The following is a 25,407-nucleotide window of genomic DNA, read 5'->3' on the forward strand; positions in this document are numbered from 1 at the left end:
TCGCAAGCCAATCTCCAAACGACTTCTCTGGCTTGCGACGTGGAAAATTAAATGCATTGTGCACTCCTCTCTTTAATCACAGCGTTTCTGTGCACATGCCTCTAAAAATAATTTTTAAAAACAGAAAGGGCAGGTCTTTTCTATTTGAGAACATGCTTTCAATCACACGTTGCTTTGACAAATGAACCAGCAACTCCAGTATGAACTTTTTCCATGTTGAATAGAGAGATCGCAGACAGTGGCAAAACTTTCATCAATCACCGACAGGAATTCTGTTCAACAGGCTTACGGTTCTTGAGTACCAGAAAGCTTCTCATTGTGTTCCAGACAATGAACAGTATAGTCTGCTTAGTGTTTTAAACAATGGCAGTGCTAAATTAAATGGTATGTCTTCCAGTAATCCAATATACCTGACAAAACCCCATAAAACTAAGTTCAGCAGAGAGTAAAATGTGTAAAATTAAATATCTTTATTTGAAACACACGTGTTGCCAATGTACACATTCAAGGTAACAGGTTAAACCGTGAGAGGGAACTATAAAATCTTAGATCTGGTCTCTTTTACATGTAAATAGATGTTTTAATGCTCAAGTTGCTGCCGTAGCTTCCATTTTATGAGCTGGGGAATCTCTTTATAACTAAAAATAATAAATGAAACACAGCACATAAAAGATAGCAGCCTTAATTTTCAACATTCTTGACCAAATGAAGCCTGAAAATTTGTAGTGTTACACAGAGATCTTTTCTCTCAATGTGCTGTGAAATTGCACAAGCATGTTTTAAACAAGAAAAAGCAAAAGTCGCGTAGTTCAAAATTCTTTGGGCCACGTCGTACAGTAAACATTGAAGCGAGACCACACAGCGAGAAACGGTTGATGACGGACACCCTCTGAATCCTCAGCGTTGTTATTCTTCAAAGGCACTTTGTTGAACCACATTAAGGACAGACTCTGTTAGATAATAATCTCCATTGAGAGCTTAGGTTGGGAATATGAATATGGAGCGAAAATGCAATGGTCCTCCGTTACAGTAGAATTGATGTCTTTGTATATGATTCAACGGGATCACAAAATGCAGAATGATGTATGTACAAAAAGACCTTTTTTGTACGTAAGCTGCTGTGGAAACCGTGTGCCTGAGGAATGAAGATTTCATTGCAATCATCTCTTTTACAAAGGCAGCGTTTGCATGGAAAGCAGTGAGGTACATCACTGATTGTCAGGTTGGATAATATATCGAAAGCTTCCTGAAACCATTAACTACCAACCACATATTTAATTGGGTAAAGCGTCTTTGGCAAGGGTAGGATGTTACTCCTGGAAAACTTGGCACTTGCAATATAAAAAATAGAAAGAATCAAAATGAAGGCACATACTGTACTTTTAAAGATCATCCCTTGACTTCAAGCAAAAAAGGAGCACGGGATTTAAACATTCACAGCAAAAATATGAATTCCTTTTATCAAATCTCCCAAATTCCACACCCATCAGCCTAACCTATATAAACCTGACTGTGAGTCAAGCTCTTTGGCAGAAGAGTACTGTTCCGTGCAGTGGCATACATGGGAAGTCAAACAGACCTCATGGTCATCTTCGGTGCATGAGAGATTATTCATAACTCATGCCTGTGATTTATATAAAATGGAAATATCTCAATAAGAACATTGTCAACAACGGTCGCACAAACCTGCAGTAGTATTTGTTACAACACTTCTCCAAAATTCGGGTTAGGATTACATATCAAGGGCAACAGTTCCTCCAATTAAAACTATATTCTCTGTTCAAGGAGTTCATAGGAGGTCTAACAATATCCGTAGATTTGGAAACATTACCGAAGGAAAATCAATGCACGTGCATCGGCATCCCAGGTGGATAAGCGTCATTTAGAGTGTCTCTTTCTAGCCCTCTCGTTTGGCTGGTTTTCTGATTAGTCTCAGTGCTAATCAGACCACTACACATCCTCATATAGAAGCATACCACTGAAGATAGTTAAAGGCTCAACTGAATGGGCAAGTTTGCCCATAACCAGGTCTATGCAGACTGTGTCGCCCACTTGAAGGGGCAGGATAATGTTGAAGACTGCTAGAGAACCTGGTGTTGGTTTGGCCTCTGCCATGGGTTTGTTTTCCAACCCTTCCGGTTGGTAACCAGCTGAGTCCACCCGAGCCATGCCGTAGTTAGACCTGGATAGCACGGCTTCAATCTTCTCATTTTTGTGACCAGTCAGGATGGCGCTGAAGAAGTAGCGTCCATCTAGTGGTGCAGTAAAGATACCTGTATATAAGAGAAAACAAAGATGGATACAATTATCCATGACTCTATCTTTCCTCATTATTTTGGAAAGCAGAAATGCAAATAAGACTGTTTATAGTAAGTGCCAAGATTACCTGTTCGTGGATTATAATAGGCTCCTTCATTTACAAAGGTCTTATCAAAAATTATTGTTCCAGATGTAACCATTGGATTTGTGAGAGCTGCTGAGAAGGAAAGACGTGGTATGTTGGCATCTGCACCGGCCAAACCTGAAAAAAAAAATCACAACAGTTGATTTTTTAAACAAGCTATTTTTGGGGTTTATATTGTTGACATCACCCGTTCCTAACCCTAAATTCATCCCTATGTTCTAATATAGACATGCTTTACACAACCAGTTTTAGTTATCAGCTGCTGACCTTTGTCTCAACTACTGACCCAGTACTGCCAATAACATCTGAACACATGCCGCTACACTTAAGATAGAAAAATCTCATGCAAACAGACACTTTAAAAATAAGCTCAGTGTTTGACTAAGACATATTTGCTAAAAAAAATTAAAAGCAATTTAAATACATACCTCGCTCTCCTCTGAGACCTAAAATAGGGGAAATGCAAAGTGTGAGTCACTTTAAAACATGGGGCAAGTATTGTATTTTTTTATCCATGTAGCTCCAAAACCCACCATGAATACGTAAATAATGACAAAATATTTCTGGCTAAACATTTTACACTATTAGTTTAAGTAACATGACAAAATTAATGAATAAAAGCAAGGTGTCTCACCAGGAGGTCCTTTTGGCCCAGGTAATCCCGCAATACCTGGTGGTCCTTCATTACCTGGAGGTCCCTGTGGACCTGGCAGCCCACTCTCTCCTTGTGGACCTGGTGGTCCAGGTAAGCCTATAATCAGAATAGAAGTAAGTAAAAGAGTTTTCTTTTTTATATCCATCAAGGTTTTGCTAAGAACTATAGAAATCCTATAGAATTATGTGAATTTAAATGTAATGAGCACATCCTATGGGAAGTTAAATTGCAATTTGAAATGGAATGACAGTAAGAGAGTTTTGCTGAATTGAAATTCAAAGACATTTCCACACAAAATGGTGTACAAATTTGATATCCATTAACATGCAAGAGCTATATTAGTAATGGTTGCTGAACATTTGGAATATGTTCTTACAGGTTACAGTGTTAGTAAGTTAAAAACAAAATCTTTCACTTAAAGCACTTAAGCCAGACCTGTCAAGTCATTCTCAGTTAAGCTCTGGAACTCCTTGAGGATGTGGACCATTGAGGAATTGAGTCTCTTGATCTTGCCATGGATATCATCCAGATGTGTGTTCTGGAGGATCTCAATGAACCCGCTGTGTGAGATCACTGTGTTGTTTAGCCCACTGACACAGTTCCACAGGCTAGACACGTGTTTGTTCAGGCCTTCTTTGATCTTCTGGAGATTGTCTGAGACAGAGTCAAGCCGACCACAAACCACTTCGAGTTTAGAGAGCCTCTTATCCAGACCATCGCCAGTCCTCTTGCAGTCACCCATCTCGACCACAAAGTTGTTCCCAAAGCGGCGTACGTCTCGGTCAACATTGTCAAAACGAATCTTGCTATCCTCTATGTGCTCTGTCATTTCCTGCTGGATCTTGTCAATTTCAGAAATGATTTTGTCTTTGGTGTTTCCAAGGTCGGTGATAACACTGTCATGTTTCTGGACCACATGCTCCAGACCTTTCAGTGTGTCGTTAATGGAGCTGAATGTTAAGATAACTTCAGAGAGTTCTCCTTGAATTGACCTGAGGTCACCAGTATTACTACTGATGACACTGTGTCCATCCAGTGGTTTCTGTGGGTCATCCAGGTGACCTGTTCCTGATTCTGTTCCTGTAGGAGTATTCAGAGGGATCTTGCATTGACCACTGCATTTCTGTACTTCCTCTCTCAACTGATCCATCTCGTCCTGTAAATTGGAGCAAATGTCCACACAACCCGAGTCAATTTTACCTTTAATGTAATTCATTTCCCTCTGGCACCTGTCCATAGAATGGTTTGTGATGTTCTTGAGTTTCTTTAGGTCATCTTCCACTGTGCTACACACATTGCAGTTTTCAATTTCCATGACAATCCTGTTGAAGTGTTCCCCATTGTCTCCAGTCAGTGCTTTGATCTTGCGAACATCATGGCTGAGGTTAATGACCTTATCTTCAAGAGAATCACCAGACACAGAGAGATCCTTGAGTCGTGTGTCAAACCTCTTGATTTCATCTTCATTTGCAACGACTCGCCACTCCAAAGACTTCACCGTCTCACCAGGACTTGGACTACCACCAGCTGGACTAGACCCAGAACTTGAGCCTGAGCAACCAGAGCATTCACTTAACCTCCTGTCTATAAAGGATGTTGTATTCTCAAGCCGAGATAGGCGCTTATCAAGATCAAATACAGTTTCTTTAACAAGTCCAATATCAAGGTCCATGTCATTAATCCTATATTCCTGGTCAAGAATACGATTATTGAATTCATTGCGAAGATTTATGAGTTCCTGCTGGAAAGAGTCCCGTATGTTAGTCTCAATATAAGCACAGTTCTCCTCCGCCTTCTGGATAGTGTTGTTGAGCCGTCTCTCCAGGTCTTTTAGATTATCATTGAAAAATTCTTCTGGCATTATAGGAACTTGTCCTTGTCCACCTATTCCTCCAAAATTTCCACCACCTCCAGTTCTACTTAGTTCCCTGTTCAGACGATCCTGAAGCTTGTCATAGGCCTCTGATGTTGAACTTATCTTCCTGTCTATATCATTAAGTCGTCTACTGAGGTTTGTTACAGTGTCGCAGCAGCCTTGAGAACGGCTAATGTCTCGGCGTAAACCATCAAGAGTCTGGCGGTGACGCTGGTCCATGGCATTAATCTGCTTTTCCAGAGCCAAGATCCTCTCCCGATCTTGTTGCTGTTGCCGTCTCAAGTCTTCCACTCCAGATTGACAGGCAGAACAGGAAAGAGTCACTCGACGTTCAAGCTCTCTGAGGATTTCCTCCTTTAAGGTGTTGAACTTGCTTCCTTCTACTCCCCCAATTTCTAGATCATTGCCTCCACCCTTTCCATTCACAAGGTGGTTATTGATGCTGACTAGAGTCTTGTCGTGAGCTTGCGTACGGTTATCCAATTGATCAAGCTTGGTCTGAATGTTATGGATGGTCTCTTTCATTTCAGGCTGGGCTGCATCAGCTGGTGTTTTGCCACTATTAAAACCTGGTTTACGCATTTCCTCTTGGAATTTTTCATTCATGCCACGCAGAGTTGATTGCAGGTCAGTTAGGTCTTTGGTCAACTTCTGGATTTTGTCTTCCAGTTGTTTCATCTTGTCATTGTCACCTCTCCCTAGATCAAAGATCAAACACAATAGTAATTTTAAAAGGCTAGTTTTAATTCTGTGATTAATTACTCACCTTAATGTCATTTAAAACCTGTAAGACATTTTGTTCATCTTTGAAAGACAAATTAAGATATTTTTGATGAAATTGCAGAGCTTTCTGACCTTATATAGACATAAAACTACCATGTTTAGGACACAGAAATGTTGTAAAGACATTGTTAAAATAGTTCATATGACGCCAACCTACAACAATACACAAAGAAAACAAAAATAATGACCTTTTTTAACAATTTCTTCTCTTCTGTGTTTTTGTCAAGCATTCATGATAGTACCACGATGCACAAAGTGCACAAAAGTATTCTCATATCTTTATAAAATTATGGTTGAATCACTGATGTCACATAAACATTGATGTTTCTGGACCTTGAATATGGTAGTTCAGTTTCTTTCTATACAGGGTCAGACAACTCTCTGTGTTTTGACAGTGAATGGGTTTGGAATAACTTGATGGTGAGTAGGTACTGACACAACTGTACTCAGTAACTAATTAAAGATTTGCAATAGTTTGACAGACACAGAATTCACAGTGTTGTCAACTCTGACAATGGAAACATTGCTCCAGTTTCTATAAAGCCTCAGTTATATTTGGATATTTAACAGTGCTTTGCAGAAACTGCATATATGGAAGTATCACGAACATCAACAAGGCCAGATATTGTTAGACAACTGTGTAAGCAACTACAGCCAACAAAGACATCCAAATATAGCCTATGGGTTTTGGTATTCTCCAAAATGAAAAAATAATTAGATAACTTTTTGGTTAAAATTTTATTGAAAAGATCTGCAGCACAGTTTGATGATCATGAGAAAACAATGACTTACCATTCCCTCCGCTCTGTCCATGTCCGGTATTAGTTCCAGTTTGTCCAGGTTGTGGTCTAGGCCAAGGTCTGCTTGTTGAGATCTGAGTATCAGATCCCCCGTTTGGTCCATCATTACAATCTTCTCCACTGTATCCATGGCAACATTTCCACTCCATTTCTGTTACCATTTTGTAAGCCACCTTGTATCTGGGCCTCATATAGGTCCTGTACCTATAAAACACATGAAAACTATTTGCATGAAAGCTTGAAATTTCCTAGTTTGGACCCTGTTGCAATAAATCTTGCCAATTTCATATTTCCTAACTTGAAATGTTTAATTTGAATTGTGAAATGCATGGGAATAAGAAATAAACAAACAATACAAATTATATGCTGATATAAAGTGCAAGGTATAGAATCTAAAACAACAAAAACTATCCAATCCTAATACATGCATTACCTTATAATTCTGTGTATTATCATATATTTTATTATATAATTTATATTATCATGCTTGTAACAGTCTCTCACTTTTAACAAACTGTTCCCTTTTGGGAATAATGTTGTGTTGCAACACTCTCTAGTCAACAAAGTAGTTTCTGCTCATCACTGTCAGACAGAGAAACATGCATGGCAAGATACACTTGCAAAACAAAGATTTTGGTCTAAGAATGGAGAAAGACACATGCCATTAGTGCTGTCAAATGATTAATTGTGATTAATCGCATACAAAATAAGTTTTTGTTTGCGTAATATATGTGTGTGTTTATATACAGTATATATATATATATATATATATATATATATATATATATATATATATATATATATATATATAATATTTACATAAATATTTATAAATAAATATATTTAATATGGAAACATTTCTTTCTGAAACATACATTCATGTGTGTGTAGTTATATATAAATACGCACACACGCATACATTATATAAACAATAACTTATTTTGAATGCGATTAATCACAATTAATTGTTTGACAGCACTACATACCATATACCTTTCAAAATTAATTCTTTTGCTAGTTGTAGCACAGACATATGCTGACCAGCTGTATAAACTCCTGTTTAATGAAAGGCTGGATTATGGTAGAAACATCCTTAGATATGGAATTCAATGTATGCGATCTTTTTGTATGTTTTATCGTCCAGAAACCATGAATCAACCTGCTGATGTTTAATACTTACAGTTAAGGGTTTTGAAAAATATTTTTAAGAGGGAACTGTGGACCATCTCATCAAAGCCATTTTATTTATGTTGTAATTCTGACCAGTAGTTTTCGCTTCTTCACTCAAATATACAAATACACATAGTAAAACATCAGGGTTAGCCTTGAACCTGTACATCAGCACCATTAAAATGTGCAATAGGAAAATTTCAGCATTTTTTGGTTTTTCCCAAGAAAAAAACTCCTGGTTACAGTTCTTAAGCCACCAAATTCTTGTCTCCATGCTCTGTTTGTTCCATGACCCCCGTGAGAAGAAATAGAGGGGAAAAAGGGGTCACCATACTCTACTGGGCGAGTGTAAAAATAAGTAGTGGTATTTTAGTAGGTTTTAAGCCTAATTCCTGTGGCACGCTGGTTGTAGAGTTTGGAGTGGCGTGCCACCTCATTCCATACATAGTGGTGTGTGTGTGTGTGTGCTGAATCTAAAGGAGTTGGATTAAGCTTTTCCAGCTGGAGTTCAGTACGTTTCCAGCAACTGGAAACCACCTCAGAATTGCACACAGTTACTAATCCTGGCATCCTTAAACTACATTCTGTTTAGCTCCATTTGTTGACATTAGGTTTACTTTGTAAACACAATGTTTTTAGTATGTCTTAGATTTTAATGACTCATATTTCCAGTCAAATGTGAGGTGGTATATATTCTAGAGTCTATGAATGTTATGATGACACGATAGCTTTCAACATCTGTTTCCTGGCTAAAGTTAGCTGGTGTAGTACATAATGGTTCCACTTATTTAGAGTGCACTAAATAAAGGCCAAAAAACAGATTTGCTCTTACCTCAAATGCTCTGACTGATTTGAAGTCTGATGGGTGCATGTTTGTATCAACAAATAGATACATAATTTGGATGTGCTTAAGTGACATGGTAAAGTAATATATAGCTAGCATTAAGCTAAATAACATAGCGCATATGATATACAACTTTGGGGCCTGTTTCATGCCACAAGCAGAAACAGACTGTTTATTGTACCGCCTATGTTAGCAAGTTACATCATTCATACTGTTTGTGTATACATTACGGTTGGGTTGCACTAGTCGTTCCTAAGTTCTTAAATTGGAACATGAAGTCCACATTAGAGACTTAGTGACTACTAAGTTAGTGTTTGTAAGCTCTGTACTTTATTTGGTTGCACCATTAGTTATTGATGCTCTGACAGGCACAACAACTCTTTTTAGTCAGTAAAATTTACTGTATACTGCATGTACTGACAAATAAAACAGAGATTTAACATTTTAGAGAGAGAAAACAACAGTGCAATATGGAGAAAAGGGAAACTCTTACGCTACAACACGGGTGCATTGAATGCCCCAGGAACATGGCTGATAGTCAGGCTTCACGTAAGTCTCCACTCCATCTTCCACCACGCAGCTCACAGTCTTTGTCACCACATACGCACACCAGTTTCTGTAAAAAGAAATGAACAGATAGTTAGCATGCTTGTATGGTTGGTTAATGCAAAATTAATTTAGCATGGCAATTAATTACGGTAGATTTTATAACAAACCACCATAAACCACTTGGCCCTGTTTATAGTTTAATGTTACTGCAATTATTTTCCAGTTTATAGCTTATAATTACAATATAACATTTTCATACCAAATTAGCACTCATCTGACCTTGAATAAACCTTGTAAAATGAAATGCAAAAAATTGCACCGCTGAGACACATAACTGTGTCTAAGGAACTAATGGAGCTCTCCAAAGATAGTAGCAAATTTAGAGAGCTCCTTCTCCTTATGTGTGCTTAAACTAGCATCTCTGTTAGATTTACAGTGTTTCCGCAACAGTCCCTGTCCCCTGGTCTCATAAATTAGCAGAAATCTCGAAATAAATAGTCTCTCGATTCTCTTCGCAAGCCCTGTCTCTCACACCAACATCAACAAGCTCTGGAATCAGGCCGCTGTGATCTCTTCGCTGCATGCGCTGGGAATTCAAACATCTGCTGGGTTTCATGCTGACTACAGTGAGAGTGAGTTGGATGCTTCACTCATCTTAGGTTTCGTCCCCGTTTTGTTTCAGTCTGCTAGTAAGAGCAACAAACGACGTGATTGTCAGCTGTGTGCTGTAAAATGCAGATGCGGTTTGTCTTCTCTTCTGCAGTTCTTCGCTCATGAATTAAGCTTAAGTTACATCTCACACGGTTGCAATAAAGATTGCCATCAGTTCACATTTGAATAAACCCACAGATTCCTTCTCAGAGTCCTCCTAAACATGTGATCTCAAACGCATCATCTGAATCATGTTAAACCAGACAACCATGTGTTCAGCTGCCAAAAAGACAATGAATATCATTGATTCTCATAAGGATTAAACTCAGTATGGATTCCAGCAAATGTGGCCTCGTGCAAAACTTTGGTTCCTCGGCTTATCAGAAATTGACCATTTTAACAGACGATATTATCACCCTCCATTAATGTTTTTTTTTTTGTTTGTTTGTTTTTTCCTACTGCTTTTTCTCCAAATCAGCCATGACTGCAACAAGTAACAAGCATCAGGATTTTTTCCATCTCTTCATTTCTACTTTAAAGGCGTCTCCCACTGTGAAATCTCTTTAGTCCAAAGACCCGACAAAAAACAATTGTAAGGCAATGTTATTTAAAAAGCACATTACATACAGTGGTAATCCAAAGAAATATATATACACACACACACAAAATATAATGAGTATATTCTAAATCATTTGTAATTTATAAAACAGTAATGCTGGCATAATATTAATATTATATATAATTTAATTAATGCTGTCAAATGATTAATCATAATTATTTGCATCCAACATAAAAAAATAATATGTGTATATTAATTATGTGTACATACACACAAGCGCATATATATATTTTTAAGAAAAATATGCAAAATATGCATTACATGCATGTTTTAAATTAATAGCTGAATATATGAAAATAAATAAATAAAATGAAAAATATATGAAAATAAATAAAAGAAGAAAAACTTAAATTATTCTTCAAATAAATCAAAAATAATAATATAATAAAAATAATATAAAAATTAAAGATTTTTTGTTATACATTAAAAACGATAAATGCTAAAACTAAGTTCTGATTCACTGATAACAGCTGAGCATCTTGATATACTGTTTTCAGAGCATTACAAATTGGTCTTTATGCATATTATCGTATCATATATTATCTAACTTTTTTTGATAGTTGACTCTAAAAGGTCACTGTCGAGAAGTAACCAATAGATGACCCATTCCTTTTGCAGATGCATTATGTAATAGAAGGAAGCTAGCCAACAAATGGCTTGTCATGGAAAAACCACTTAATTCTCCCACGACTTCTTCCATGTGGACGCTCTTGACCAATACCACCTGACTCCTGCTTTGATTGCACACGGTTGATCAGCGACCTACGGTGGATTTCCTGCCTCCACAGCTGCTCGGGATGCTCTCACATATTGCCAGCACAATTTCATGTTTTGGTCTTCAATATTAAACACAGATGGTGCTAGATCAGAGTAATGACATCATGACATAATCCATGCTGGCTAAACGAAAGGATGTTTATAATGAATTACAAAAGAAAATGCAGTGTTTTGACCAACAACTACAAATCAGAATCACCTTTCAAAGAACTAAAAGAGAGTTTTGTAGCTTTTAGTCCGTTCATTCATACGTTAATTGGCTCCAAAACATTGACTAAATTAACTTTTAGTAGGAAAAGCATCATAATTACTCATGGCTCAAATTAAACTCCAATCAAAATGCTCCACAGAATGAGAAAGTCCCTAGAAAGTCCTAAAATATCACCTGTAAATGACTAGGAAGTAGTTATTGTTAATAAAATGGCATGATCTCTTCAATGTTTCCCAGGCAAAATGATCATTTCAACAGGTAATAACTTTCACAGCTATATCTAGTAAAACTCTGCTCCCATTCATAATCGTAAAGCAACAAGGTTTTGATTTCAGTGACCTGTATCTCATTTATGGAGTTAAGCGGTGGGCAATCCATTACTCAATACGTAGCCCACATAACAATACCACATGTAATGTTAGCTGTTTATGCAAGCAGCTTTCTAGGTTTAAAGATTTTGCAAAGTTGTCAGGCCGCTCCAGCCCACCAGTATTTGTTTTTCAACTGTTGATTGGAGTGAACCAGACCACAGTATTTCCAGGCCTCTACAGCCAGCCGTGAATGATCCACATTCTTAGCGGATTTGTCATGCAGAATTTTCATTTTGGGCTCGCTTTCATCGAACATTCATGCAGCTCATGACTTTACAGAGACTCTCAACATGTTTCAGCTCCAAAAAGAATGGAAAATATGAGAGAAGACAGGAAAAGCGGACAAAATAAAGTGCATCTGGCAGATTTACACATATCCCGGTGTGTGTAGCCTCTCTTTGAACCAATGAGAGCTGATTCTGATATGCAAAAAGTAATATTTATCCCTGCGTTGAGGATGTTTTCATGTTTTCCATTACATCATTTCTTTTTTCCAAAAATAAATCACTTTATAGTCATATGTGGCTGCAATAAATGGGTTTACTAAGTGTGAAATGAAAATGTAGTCATGCAGAAAGTCTGCATGGCGATGATCTACATCATCGCCTAAGATTAAAAACGTGACAAAATAATGAAATGTGCTAAAACAGAAGCACACTGAAGAATAAGAAAGTAATGTTACCCTGTGCACCTTCTTAGATCCAAAAATTCACTGCAGCAGTAAAAACACTCAAAAGTGTTGAAATATAGGACTTGGAAAACGTTTGGTAGAAGATAAAGCTAAATAATGGACCCACTCTGCAGTTTAAAGCATCTTAATAATATATATATATATATATATATATATATATATATATATATATATATATATATATATATATATATATATATATATATACATTGTATATTATGTATATTTATGTATACATAATAAATACACAGTACACATATATTACGTATATTATGTATATTATGTATTTTTTAATCTTTTCATACTTTTATCTGATATTTTTATTTGTATCTGCCAAATGCATATATTAAGTTAATACAAAAGACCTTATAAATATCACAGTCTTTAAAATTGTTCAGTGGTGTATAGATGACATCTGGAAGTCACTCTGTTTCTATCTCTACCTCTGCCACACACACACACACACACACACACTATTCTCTAATTAACTGTCAGAAAAGTGACCTAATCCAATGTAGGGTATCTAGTGTAAAGATACAGTCCCCTCTTTGTTCCTCAGCAGTCTTTTCCGCTCATTCCCTCAATAAAGGCTGTAATTGCCTTTCCCAAGACAGAAATTACATCAGATGAATGTAGCGTTATGGAGAAACATTCAGTCAGAGCCTTCCTATAATTGTTGAACGTCCCAAGAGATTCACTATATGAACATAAAAATTTGTCCAACTACACATTTGCCATGTTCAACCACGTCCGATGGAACTCATGTGCTGATGAATGTGTCTGAAATTATTGAATACATGAATATACACATGTGTAACAGGCTCCAGAATCCTGTGATATCACTTTCTGGACCTTATCCAGTAAACTTAAAACAATAGAAAAGAATGGAAGGCAGAAATGGTCAAATATCTAGGGAGCCATTTAATGAGGAAGAAACTAATTTAACTCATTAAAAATGTATTTAACTATAACAAAACCTAGCTCCAGTATTCCCATATGTTAATAATCATACGGATCTTAGTGCACACATTATGCAAACTGATGGATATTTTCTTCATGTCTTTGTCGTTGACGTTTGTTCATAAATCATATTTTCTGTTACCGCCTGTGACAAATGTAACTGATATCTACCAAGGCTGATCACATTTATGTTCATGTATTTAATACAAAATACAGTAATATCATGAAATATGTACATTATTAATGTGTTCTTTATGTATTTAAAAATGTCATTTTTTTCCTGTGATGTCTTCAGTGTCACACGATTCTTCAAAAATCAGCCTAATATGCCAATTTGCGAGTCAAGATGCATTAATTTTAATTATTAATGTTGTAACCAGTAACCATATTTTTGCGGAAACTGGGCTATATATTTTTTCAGTATTCTCTGACGAATAGAAGCTATCAATAGAACGGCATTTATTTAAAATAGAAAAACAAAAACTCGCTGACCCCAAACTAGTGTGCAATAACTTTCCAAACTCTGTATGAGTGCTGCTGTATATGATCACCTTCAGTTTTGGCCTGTTTCATGGAAACTCTTATATACTTGTGTCACCTCAGATATTCCTCAATTCAGGGTCTTAACGGTTCTTATGTGAACTGTAATACTGCAGCTGGTGCCAAGACGATGTCCCCCACCCATTTAGAAAGCATGAGGCCTCTTCTCGCACACGGTCCTCTGATTAATACTGATATGTTTACACAGAGTCACAGAACAAAACGTCAATGATTACCACATGTAAAGGCTACTAACAGAGGATGGACGGCTCTTATTCTCTTATATACAGTATGTTGTGAGAGGTGCAGTAGGTGACATCATGTAAAACTAGCTCCCTCTTGTTTTCAGAAATGACTTCAGCTTCTGATTGTCCTCACATGCTCGGAATCTCTCCACCAAACCACCTTTTGGCTTCATGGAAAAGTCACAACAACCACAGCCTCTGCTGTATTTCATGTCTTCTTCACCACCTACAGATTTTTGTGCGAGAATCAGACCTCACAGAAGCAGTTTTTAACCAAGGCTCATTGTAAAACACATGACTCTACTGTACCTAAATTTTTGCGAAATTCAAAAAACATACATATACATTTCACTGCAGCTTCCAGCTGAAATGATCACAAACAGCAAACAACAGCAACAACTTTTATTTTCACTCAAAGTCTTTTTTTTTTTTTTTTTTTTTTACCAAAATGCATGATTTGTAACCTAATACATTTTGCTGTTTGCATCACATAAACAGCACCATATGCACAGATTTTCTGACATAGTAAACTTGCCCATTAGCGCACCTGGTAAAGCACTGCACTTGAGCGACAATTTCAACAACTAATGTAATAAAACATTACAAGATTGCTGTTCACCCATTTTGGTTAAAACAACACCCTTTTACTGCCACTCTCTGGACATTGCATTTTTAAAGATACGCAAAATTTACAAAACGTAAAATCATTTTACAGAAATGTTTTACTGACAATCTACACTTTAACTGTAGCTCGGTAATATTTGTATTCGGATGTAAAAACGTTTTTGTAAAAAACGATTTATATTATAGTCTATTTTTCATGCAAAGCTATCATATGACTTCAGAAGACTTAATACAGCACACAAGCCATATAAACCACTTTTATAGCATTTGGTTTTTGTAAAATTGTTTGGAAATTTAACACTACGTACTGTCATTTACATTTGGAACAACATGAGGGTGAGCAAATGACAACGATTTTCATTTGTGGGTGAACTACTACTTTAAGAAGGCACAAAAAAGATAATTGTGGTTTTGGAGATTATACAACGTAATTATTCATCCATCAGTATCGTGCCTCTGCATACTTGAGTTTGAATGCATAATGAAACACACTATCAGCTTACACAAATAAGGAAAGAGTGAATGTGTGACAGGGAGATGACCCAAAGCGAGAGAGATCAAGAGATAATGAATCTCAGTGAAGGAAATCTTTTGATATCGAACTGCGTAAAAACACACAATGACATAAAACTCCCTCTTGTTTTACTTAATAGCCTGGCAATTTTTACTTCCTGTGCTCCAGCACAGAACACAAAGACTCAATCATCGTGCGCTTTGCTTTTTCTTCAGTTCTTCTTTCTTTGCTGTCTCTACCCACACATCTTCCCCTCTGAGTGACCCTGCATGCAGCCCGGGCAGTGCACCGCACAACGTGACCTTTGACCTCTGCAACAGGAAGTGGTCAGAGCAGCTGTGGCTGCACGGGCAGCCTGTTTTTACAGCCTTGCTTATTTGTTTCTCCCCAGGAGGGGGGACACACGCTCGTCTGACTGTCCGAGAAGGCACCGGGCCGGAACGCGTGTCCACTCCCAGTTCCACCCCAACTGTGTCCACACCAAAACACTGATACAGAGATAAAATATCAAAACTGACCCACAGGCGCAGTACAGATATTGTTAGGCACTGCATGAATTGTACCGTGTTGTTGTTGCCAGTGGTTTCCAGCTCCATTTACAAACACAACCAAAATGCAATCATGCCGTATCATGTGGAAACAGTCCTCATTAGGGCTGTTTTTGCAAACGGTGAGGCATTTTTTTCCAGCACAGCAGTTTAAGATTGCACTGCTCCCTGTACACAAACTCACTCATCTGTCAGCAAACCAGTTTGCATGCAACATTAAAAACTAAAAATGTTGCAATTATTTATAATATTCACTTGAGCTAAAGGTAGAGCCTGAGTAGTTTTTTTGCACTGAAAAGGTAAGATGTTACAATGCAATCAAATATTGCATAAGTTGGCATTCTAATAATGAGGATTTAGCATTGAGAGCTTAATAATAATAATAATAATAATAATAATAATAATAATAATAATAATAATATATTATTATTATTAGCAGTAGAAACATTATTATTAAATCTTTCTTATTTTTACTGTTAAAGCAATAGATAGAAAAAGAAAATATGTGTTTATTAAGACTGCATTTATTTAATCAAAAATACAGTCAAAACTGTAATATTTAAAAATATTATTAGATATATAATGCTTTGTAATTATATGAATGTTTATTTTAAATAGAGTTTTATTTAAATTATAAATATTTAAATTTTTTTATAAATATATTATGTTAAAAACAGTTGCTAAAACCTTTGTGGAAACTAGTATTTTTATCATTAAAAAAAAAATATTTTGTAAATAGACTATATATATTTTGTAACATCCTAACTAGTGCTGTCAAATGATCAATTGTGATGAGCCATATCCCAAATTAAAGTTTTTGTTTACATAATATACTGTGTACTGTGTATATTTATTATGCATATATAGATACACTCACATGCATAAGAATAGGAGGGTAAGGAAATTTCAAGCTTTATTTGATCTGGAGTATACAAAGAACACTGATGTCTACAAGTTCCTTTTTGCGACTCAGATCTTCCAAAATGTATTAAATATCTGAAGCTAAATGCTTTTTTCATGACCTCCTTAAAGCAGAGGTAGGGAAAATCACACACTTTGCCAGAATAAGCAACGAAACTTCAGCCTCCACAACATCCAACACCACCACTAACAGATGTCCTATTAACCCCACTCTTATCTGCACAGGACAATAAAATTTCAACAAATTTTCAACAAAATTTCTCATACTGCTTTCCAGATAAGCCACGCTGTTGTGATTACCCTTATAAGTAATGCACAAGCAAATGACAGGTCACTCTTGTACCGAAAGAGCCACATATTTGATGCTGCAAGGGCAAGCTCGTGGGAAAAATGTTTCCCTGTGGTTATACTGTAACTCGCTGCCGTTACAGGAAAGCGGTTTCTGCAGGGGTTCGACCGCAGCGGCACATCTGTGGCGTCTCAGCTTGGAACTCTACTAAAGCAAAAGGAGAAGGAACATGCCTCATGAGCAGACGCACCACAGATGTGGCTTACACAAGCCAGGAGAGAAGCCTCGTCTAAAGACATTTAGACATTCATGCCCTTTTTGGATTTAATCTGTCCTCTGGGCTCTGAATCCTTTAAAATATGTTCGCTTTTCAGGGTTAGCTAAGCTAACTTCAACACTGACACACATCACATTTAAACTCCATCCGCAGCCAACGTTTTCAAATAGCAAGACCGACCTCTCATTCGTCCTTGTCTTAATTGACTCTGCAGTCAGATGTTCTCATAAATTGTTTCCTTTCAGCATATGGATGGATTTGACATTCGTCTTCACATCATCGTCGTAAAAACAATGATCTGTAAGCTTTCTCGGAAATTACATGATATCAGATCAGTCCAATATGCTAGTGGAATCTGACTAAAATTAATGTTTTGGTTAATTGTTTAAAAAAAAAAAACACCTATACTGAGTTTTGAATTAGTCTTTTTTTTTCACTTGTTCTAATGCAGTCCCTCTGTGTGTGTTTTTTTAAATAAGTATGTTTTTGTGCAGCAAGGGCGCATTTATTTGATTAAAAATACAGTACTACTGAGAATTTTTTATCTGATAAATGTTGCAGTCTTGCAATACTATGTATCTGATATTGTTTCTGTTGTAAGCTGCAGTAATCACAATTCTTTGAAAGTGTTCTGCAACACTGGGATAACCAATGTGTTTTTTTTTTTGGTTTAACCGGACATTTTGGTCATTTATATAATATCCAGAAGTAATGTTTCCATAACTTTATCGGCACGTTAGCAACAAATTCTTAGAACATTTTTATTAGCTGGGACATAGTAAGTAGTAAATAAAAAATGAATAAAGAGAACTGAACTGGAATCATTGCTTTAAACCGAACCACTCAAAGGATATGCTACGATCCCATTCAAGCTTGTCGTCCAGAAGCAATCATTCACAACAGACATTTTGGCATGTCTAAACATCCATTAATATTCACTAACTGCTTCCCTTGTCAAACACAAACTTGTTCACAGGAAGCACTTTGCATATCATATGTGTTTTTTATTCTGAACGAGGCCAGAGTCCTGATTATCCACTACAGGAAGTTTCTCTAATGTGAAGAGGGCTTCCTGTCGGCGTGTGGTGGTATGGGGTGGTCTGGAGGAGTCTGAGACTGACAGGCAGCGCCACAGGCACATCTTGGCTTCACAACCACTGCCACATCTTCAAAAAGCCCAGGTCAAGGGCCAGGAACTTTCCATTCACACAGGGCTTCGCTTAAACCCTCTTGACATACCAGGACAAGTGGCAAAAAGAAACAGCTAAGGATGAAATAGCATCAAATACGACCTGACAGAATAAAAAAAGACAAAGAGACACTTTAGCAAGGGTCCTTGAATGAGCTTTACAGACTACAAAGAGGTATTGAATGGGTTTTAATTTTGACTAAAGAACAATCAACCCAGTTAAAGTCAGTTAGGTTACAAGAAAAGTAGCTGGGTGGCAAACATTAGATCTTAGAAATGAAGCCCAAATGTTAATTTAAACTCGTAAAAAGACTAATAAACAATCTTTCATTTACAGACCCATTTAGTCTATTATATTGCAAAAATAGATCAAACGAAAACCACTTTTCCATTAAGCAGTTAAGAGCGCTCTTCTGTCTGTATCTTATCAGGTCTTTGGGCATAGTGATACTAACAGAGCTTTGAACACTGTCCCTGGGAAACTATTTGATAACTGCAAACCTCAGCCACAGTATCATCCTCAGACTGTCCGATGTAGATTGGATGGTCAAATGTCAGCCGTACTAATCGCAATCTAATTGGCCGGCTTCTTGCTAATTCTTTGAGTGAGTGCAGGTTGTTTTTTTGTTTCCCGTGAACAATGTCCAGGTTAAAGGAATTACGTTTTGCATAAAAAACAAAACCTGTTTTTAGGACAATTAAGATTTTTTGAATTTGGACGTTTGCATGATAGTTGAATTCCGCTGAATTCCAAATTAATGCAATGCAATGTAATGTAAAAAAATTAATTAATACAATTCGACTTACAATACACTTAATTTTTCTTTATGCAATTGTCCCTTTTCCCCTATTTTTGCAGTTATTACAGTTATTACAGGATATTTTCTACACCAAGTTCCCATTAATGCATCAATAAAATAAAATAAAAACATATATATATATATATATATATATATATATATATATATATATATATATATATATATATATATATATATATATATATATATATATACACACACACACACACATTTATGCAATTCTCCTCTTTTCTTTTCCTTCTGATGATGAGATTCCCCCATGAGGTTCATAAATACAGTATAATTTTTATGTGAATGAACATACAGTTGATGTAGAAATTTATGGATGATGGCTGGTCCAATTTTGCGGAAATCTGAGGAGTTTTCTGCCAAGTTCTGCGGGCACATATTGCGTGCGGGCCTGCTATTGAGGAATTACCATTCACTGGACCTTACCCTCGGTAGAGGTAAACTGTTCCTAATAAGTCACATATAATGGAGCCAGTCCAAGACTATGCCATTTTTTATTATTCTGACACCATCCAGATTAATAGTCACCCTCTAGAGAGCTGCATGCCAGCACTGTCTATTTGTCTGTCAGCATAAACGATTTTAAGAAATATATGAAAGATGGCAAACATGAACATAGGCATCCAGTCTTCAGGGCATTCATCAAAGCTTGTCCAGCATGATTTCCTGAATAGCAGTGGACACAACATTCAGGCGTGGACTTTTGACTTCTGGTTTGGCAGAAAAGGGTTCAATTTTATAGCTGCATGTGCAAATCAACAGAGTTCATTTCTAAAATGCTGTGACACCACAGCACAACCCAAACCATTTCAATGTCTCTCCCTTTGGTTAGAAGACAGACACAAACATTATTTATTACGCATGGCATGAAGCATACATGTTAAAAAGATGGTAAAAAGCAACATTATGGATCCACTACTCGTATTTTAGATGAAAGCAACGACAATAGAAGTAAAAATGTCTTAGTGATGGATTTATTCATTATGCAGCTTTTCACTTCTCAAGATGATAATTGACGAACTAGAGTTGTGTGTATTACTTGTGAATTATTGCGACGTTTGGACTATCGTTCTGACGGCACCCATTCACTGCAGAGGATCCATGGGCGAGCCAAATTCTTTTTTGAAGAACCACCAAATCTACTCTTGGATGGCCTGAGGTTGAACACGTTTTCATTTTGAGAGAACTATTCTTTAAGTTCACAGGGCGGCGGAAAAAGTTAAAAGTTTCGCAAAACACTGTTCATTGTACATTCAGCACTGCAATGCAGCATTCTCACACCTGGAAAATACTGAGGCACAGGAGATAAAATGTGAGATTTGTTAAAGGAAAATTCATTTTCAGTATATGCTGAAAATGGGATTACGTTCAAAGCTGATTAACTTCCTCCATTCCCTCTTAGCTGGAGTGCAAAGTTCACACCTGATTTTACAAAGCTGGATTTGAGTGAGTTTAATTTCAAAATATGACAAATTTGAGCTGTGACTGTAAAATAGCCTTCTGAAATAAACAGTGCTATGAAAAAATCTTGTTATTTTGTAGCAGACAGTGACACAAAAAAATGAATCAGTGAATCAGTGAATCACACTTGAATCAGGGTCGATAAAACACTTTTTAAATGAATGAATTGATAAATGCTAAAAGCTCACCTTGAGACTGTAGTTGTAGTCAAGGCCACATCCTCTAAGAACCAGAGCAAAACTAGACCCCTAAAGGGGTAAGATACAGAACAAAACTCCAACTACAGAGTGGAGCTAATCCATAGCTTCAATCAAATTTGATGTACTAATTTATATGAACCAGAATTTCTTATGGCAATCAGTAACACCACATATTTTGCTAGATTTTAAAGATGCTGTTTCCTCTTAAAGTGCTGGATTTTGTAGATAAACACACCACAAAGAAATCATATTAGAGGATGTATTCCAACACGCAAAAACCTGGCAGCGTTCCTTACCAAATGCCTACAATTTAGAGGATAGAGGTGATTTAGGTGCTCGCATATTTGGCAGCTGCAGATCCAGTTCTCGCAAAGTTCATCTTTCAGAATCTTTTAGCATAAAATTTCTGCTAAATTTGAGGCATACATTCCTTAATAGATTTGATTAGGCTCGCGGTTTTCCTTGGAAATGAGCATTTGATGCAAGCAACGCGAGTCAAAATCTATCAGTCCATTCATTTAGAAGACCAGAGGAGAAAAAGCCACAAGATTGAAGAAGAGTCCTCCACATTCAAAAGAAAAAGAACAACTTCTTCCCTTGATTTCAATCTCACACTTTTTCACCCTCCCTCCTGCTCTTTCACTTTCCATAAAATAAATACACAAGACGCAGAATACTTTTTACATCTGTTGTAACTCAAAGTTCAAACAGGCTGCTAATCCCCAGTAACTCGACTCAGATTTCTCAAGCAGGCAGTACATACTTCACTACATACTTCATACCGCTGGCACTGAGGGTTCTCACATCATAGACATCACCCTTCGCTACCTCACGACTCTGACAGACTACATTTGAGAGCTATATAAGTCCAAACTTGTTTAGACGGACTAAATTGGATTGGCTGCATGTAAACAATTTCTATGACGAGTCTTTGTTTACTCATTGTTTCGATGGATTTCAGGACGCAATTCATGACTCCAAACACTGACCGTTAGCGTCTGGCCTGCGTGTCTGTCCACCCTTAAGAGAGCATTGCATCAGAAGCAGGGGGAAGCCCCGGTCTGCACGTCAGAGCTGGGACAACCTCTCCTGTTCACACCCCAACAATCACAGTCAAAACAACAATGTCTGAGAGAGAGAGAGAGCACTGAACTCAAGAACCAACAGATTGACAGATAAAGAGGTAAAGGAAGATGGTTTTAGTGTAATTGCTACCAAGGCGGTGACACGTATAACCGTGTTCTGAAAGGCTTTGGAAATCCCAGGGGTCCCACAAAACTACAACCTTGCATTCGGTAAGTAATAATTAGCTGTTCGGGTGGACAGCAATGCACCTCCTGTCGTTTCACTGTCGGATAAAGGGAGGCTTTTGCTTTCATGTAGTCATCTGTGCCACACATTTAAAAGCGCATTTGCTTTTTAAAGGCCCCCCAGGTTATGTTTCCCTCAATAAATGGATAACAGAAAAATGCATAACATCTGTATGGGGCATATCAAGTATTCTGTCTCTCTATTTGTCTGTCTGTCAACTGTTACTGCCTCTGTGTAATGCAGATGCGGAACAAAGTTTGATTTGTCATCTGATTAACGTTTTTATTAGTTATTTATCTATCTATCTATCTGGAACCAAAGTAATGTTATATCATAAAGTAATAATATGGTACTTTTATATATTATGGTAATAAAAATAATAATGATTAGCATATATGTATATATACACACATATATATCACGTTATATATGTATGCGCACACTATACTATGCCAAATTTATATACATTTATTAATCTATCTATCTATATTTATCTATCTATTGTGGTATCATAAGGTTATAACAAGATACTTTCTTGGTTATATATATACATACACACACACACACACACACACACACACACAGACACACACACACACACACACACACACACACACACACACATACTATGCCAAATCTATCTATCTATCTATCTATCTATCTATCTATCTATCTATCTATCTATCTATCTATCTATCTATCTATCTATCTATCTGTATGCCACTTTATCTGTCGTATTTCACAATACATACTTTCTCTCTGTCGTCTGTATTAAGAATATTATCGTGTGGACCGACTGAATGAAATGAAAGTGTTATTACCTGTGTCTGCTCGCTGCTCTTGCCCCGTTTAAAGGCTGAGTCTGAGTCTGGGTCCCTGCGTACAGGTTATACCGCTGAGGATACGACGCGCTCCATACATCTCCAGAGAAAACAAACACCAGCATCGATATCAAGAGAAGTGCTCCATCCATCACAGCGCGCGTCGTTCCGAAACGGTGTCTAACACTATATAACTGATGAATTCACGGCAACGAGCCTTTATTCCACCAACAATTGCGCTTTCGCGGTATCTAGAGGAGCTTCCTTACACTCCCAGAAGTTCGTACTATCGATCCATTACGCGCGTCCTGAGCGCTGCTTCCAAAAGTGTCGGATAAATCTCTCAAATCGACGCGTAACGGCGCTTTCCCTCCTTTTGCGCTGATAAAACAATCTAAACTCCCCCTATCCTTCTTTTGAATGGTTTGTAATATTTGTCGGTACATCCAAACAAAGCAATCCGGAGGCTTCCTGAAATCTGGAGGAGTTTTCTTGGAAAGGAGATGCAGTGAGTTTGGAGTGAGGGGAGCCAGTGCGTTCTGACGCACTCCAACGTCCCCAACCAACACTCTCTCTCTCTCTCTCTCTCTCTCTCTCTCTCTCTCTCTCTCTCTCTCTCTCATCTCCCTCCCCTCTAGAAACCCTCCCTCCAGTGCACCGATGACAGAATCACAGCCATCTATGCTTAAAACCCAACAGGACCACGTGTGTGAATACTAGGGGAGATTATGAAATCTCAGTGACATAGAATGGTGAGCAGCAGTGATTGAAACCATATGGCCTCTTGATAGTATGGCTGATGTCCCACATCTGATCTTTATTGTGGTTACTTTAGGTGAAGAGAGCAGCTTTTGTGCTTTCAGAGCCCTCTACACAGAGTTTGACTTCTTCGTGCAAGTTTTCTTGTAATATGCTTACAAGAAAGTTTTGTTATTGTTCAGTTAAATTACACATCTAAATATAAATGCACAGCGAGCGTGATATTCCTAAAGGTACACGTAAAATCTCAGAAGCAAAGTATCTAAGAGCAAATCTCTTGAAGTCTGTTTAGGTCATATTTCACCTAATATTTTTTTATATTTAATTTTGCTATGCTAATATTTTAATGATAATTAAACACTTTACGCTATAATTCACATTCACATAAAGGGATAATTTATATTATTAATTATTTATTTATCAAAGTTTATTTGCTGTAATTTATGCAACTTATCACAATAAGTCAAAATTAAAAAAGTTGTAAATGAAAGATAAAAAGTCTGTGGTGAAAAACAAAAAATATGAGGTTTTTAACAACATATTGCCTGTTTTTGCTCTATTTCGCCAACAAAAAACATTCCTAACCCATCCACAGCATTGTTTTGCGTCCTGAATGAATCAACCGTTTTAATGATTCGGTTCAATCATTATTACTCACTTATTAACAGTGACTTACTGCCACCTACTGGCGTATTAATTTTTAAAATTAAGCCTTTATAAAGTTAAATAAATATGCAGATTTAAATATGTAAAAGCCGATAGAGCACTGAAAATATTGCTTCAGAATCAATTTACACCACCAAAAATCTAGGTGATGTTATGCTAAATTCTAAACCTTGTCTGCGTGTTAATCTTTCAGTGTCAATAATTTATTTACTTGTGAAGTTAAAATAGTATTCATTTCTTTCAGAATTTTCCTGGGAATAAAGGCTGAGATGAAGGGAGCAAAACATCAAAATCCTCCAAGACCGCTTGAAATTCCTGAAAAAGCTGCAGCCCTGTTTGTATTCTCTTTACTGTTTTACTTTTTATATTTTTTTTTTATATATATGATTTGACTTGGTCTATTATACTGTTTTATATATATATATATATATATATATATATATATATATATATATATATATATATATATATATATATATATATATATATTCATATCAAGTTATTATATATGCTATATATATATATATACATATATATATATATATATATAATCATTCATATCATTTTTATGTATGCTTTACGCATACACACACACACACACACACACACACTTAAAACACAATGTACATAATTAAATGAATAATATACACAATGCAATATATTCGTGTAATTGTAATAATTTTCATGAAAATATTGTTACAGTATTCACACACACTAATAATGCAGCTCAGTTTTTATTTTTTCACCTCTTACACCCCTTTTCAGACTTATCTGTTATGTTTATGCTGATTAGAGGATTTGTGTAGAAAATTCAAAAATAGTTCTCATTTACCGTAAATGTCAGCCAACTG

The 25,407-nt window shown here is 36.7% G+C and overlaps 1 protein-coding gene across 1 annotated transcript; it reads right to left on the bottom strand.

Moving 5' to 3' along the window:
- Positions 1–455: 455 nt before the first annotated feature.
- Positions 456–23,692, bottom strand: emilin1b (elastin microfibril interfacer 1b). Its single transcript, XM_043263089.1, has 8 exons — positions 23,132–23,692; positions 9,026–9,148; positions 6,511–6,722; positions 3,495–5,633; positions 3,039–3,155; positions 2,833–2,850; positions 2,387–2,521; positions 456–2,273 (listed from the first exon to the last, which is right to left on the bottom strand). The coding sequence occupies exons 1-8, from the start codon at positions 23,281–23,283 to the stop codon at positions 1,951–1,953; spliced, it is 3,219 nt and encodes a 1,072-aa protein (XP_043119024.1). The 5' UTR covers positions 23,284–23,692; the 3' UTR covers positions 456–1,950.
- Between the last annotated feature and the right edge of the window lie 1,715 nt (positions 23,693–25,407).

This window comes from Puntigrus tetrazona, chromosome 17 (genome assembly GCF_018831695.1).
Source record: "Puntigrus tetrazona isolate hp1 chromosome 17, ASM1883169v1, whole genome shotgun sequence".
Taxonomy (NCBI): domain Eukaryota; kingdom Metazoa; phylum Chordata; class Actinopteri; order Cypriniformes; family Cyprinidae; genus Puntigrus; species Puntigrus tetrazona.

Excerpts from the sequence above, each read along its gene's own strand:
- emilin1b (XM_043263089.1), bottom strand. The coding sequence starts at position 23,283 with ATGGATGGAGCACTTCTCTTGATATCGATGCTGGTGTTTGTTTTCTCT. Across the intron at positions 6,723-9,025 it reads CAATGCACCCGTGTTGTAGC|GTACAGGACCTATATGAGGC; the intron begins GTAAGAGTTTCC and ends TGTGTTTTATAG. Across the intron at positions 5,634-6,510 it reads TGGACAGAGCGGAGGGAATG|GGAGAGGTGACAATGACAAG; the intron begins GTAAGTCATTGT and ends TCTTTGATCTAG.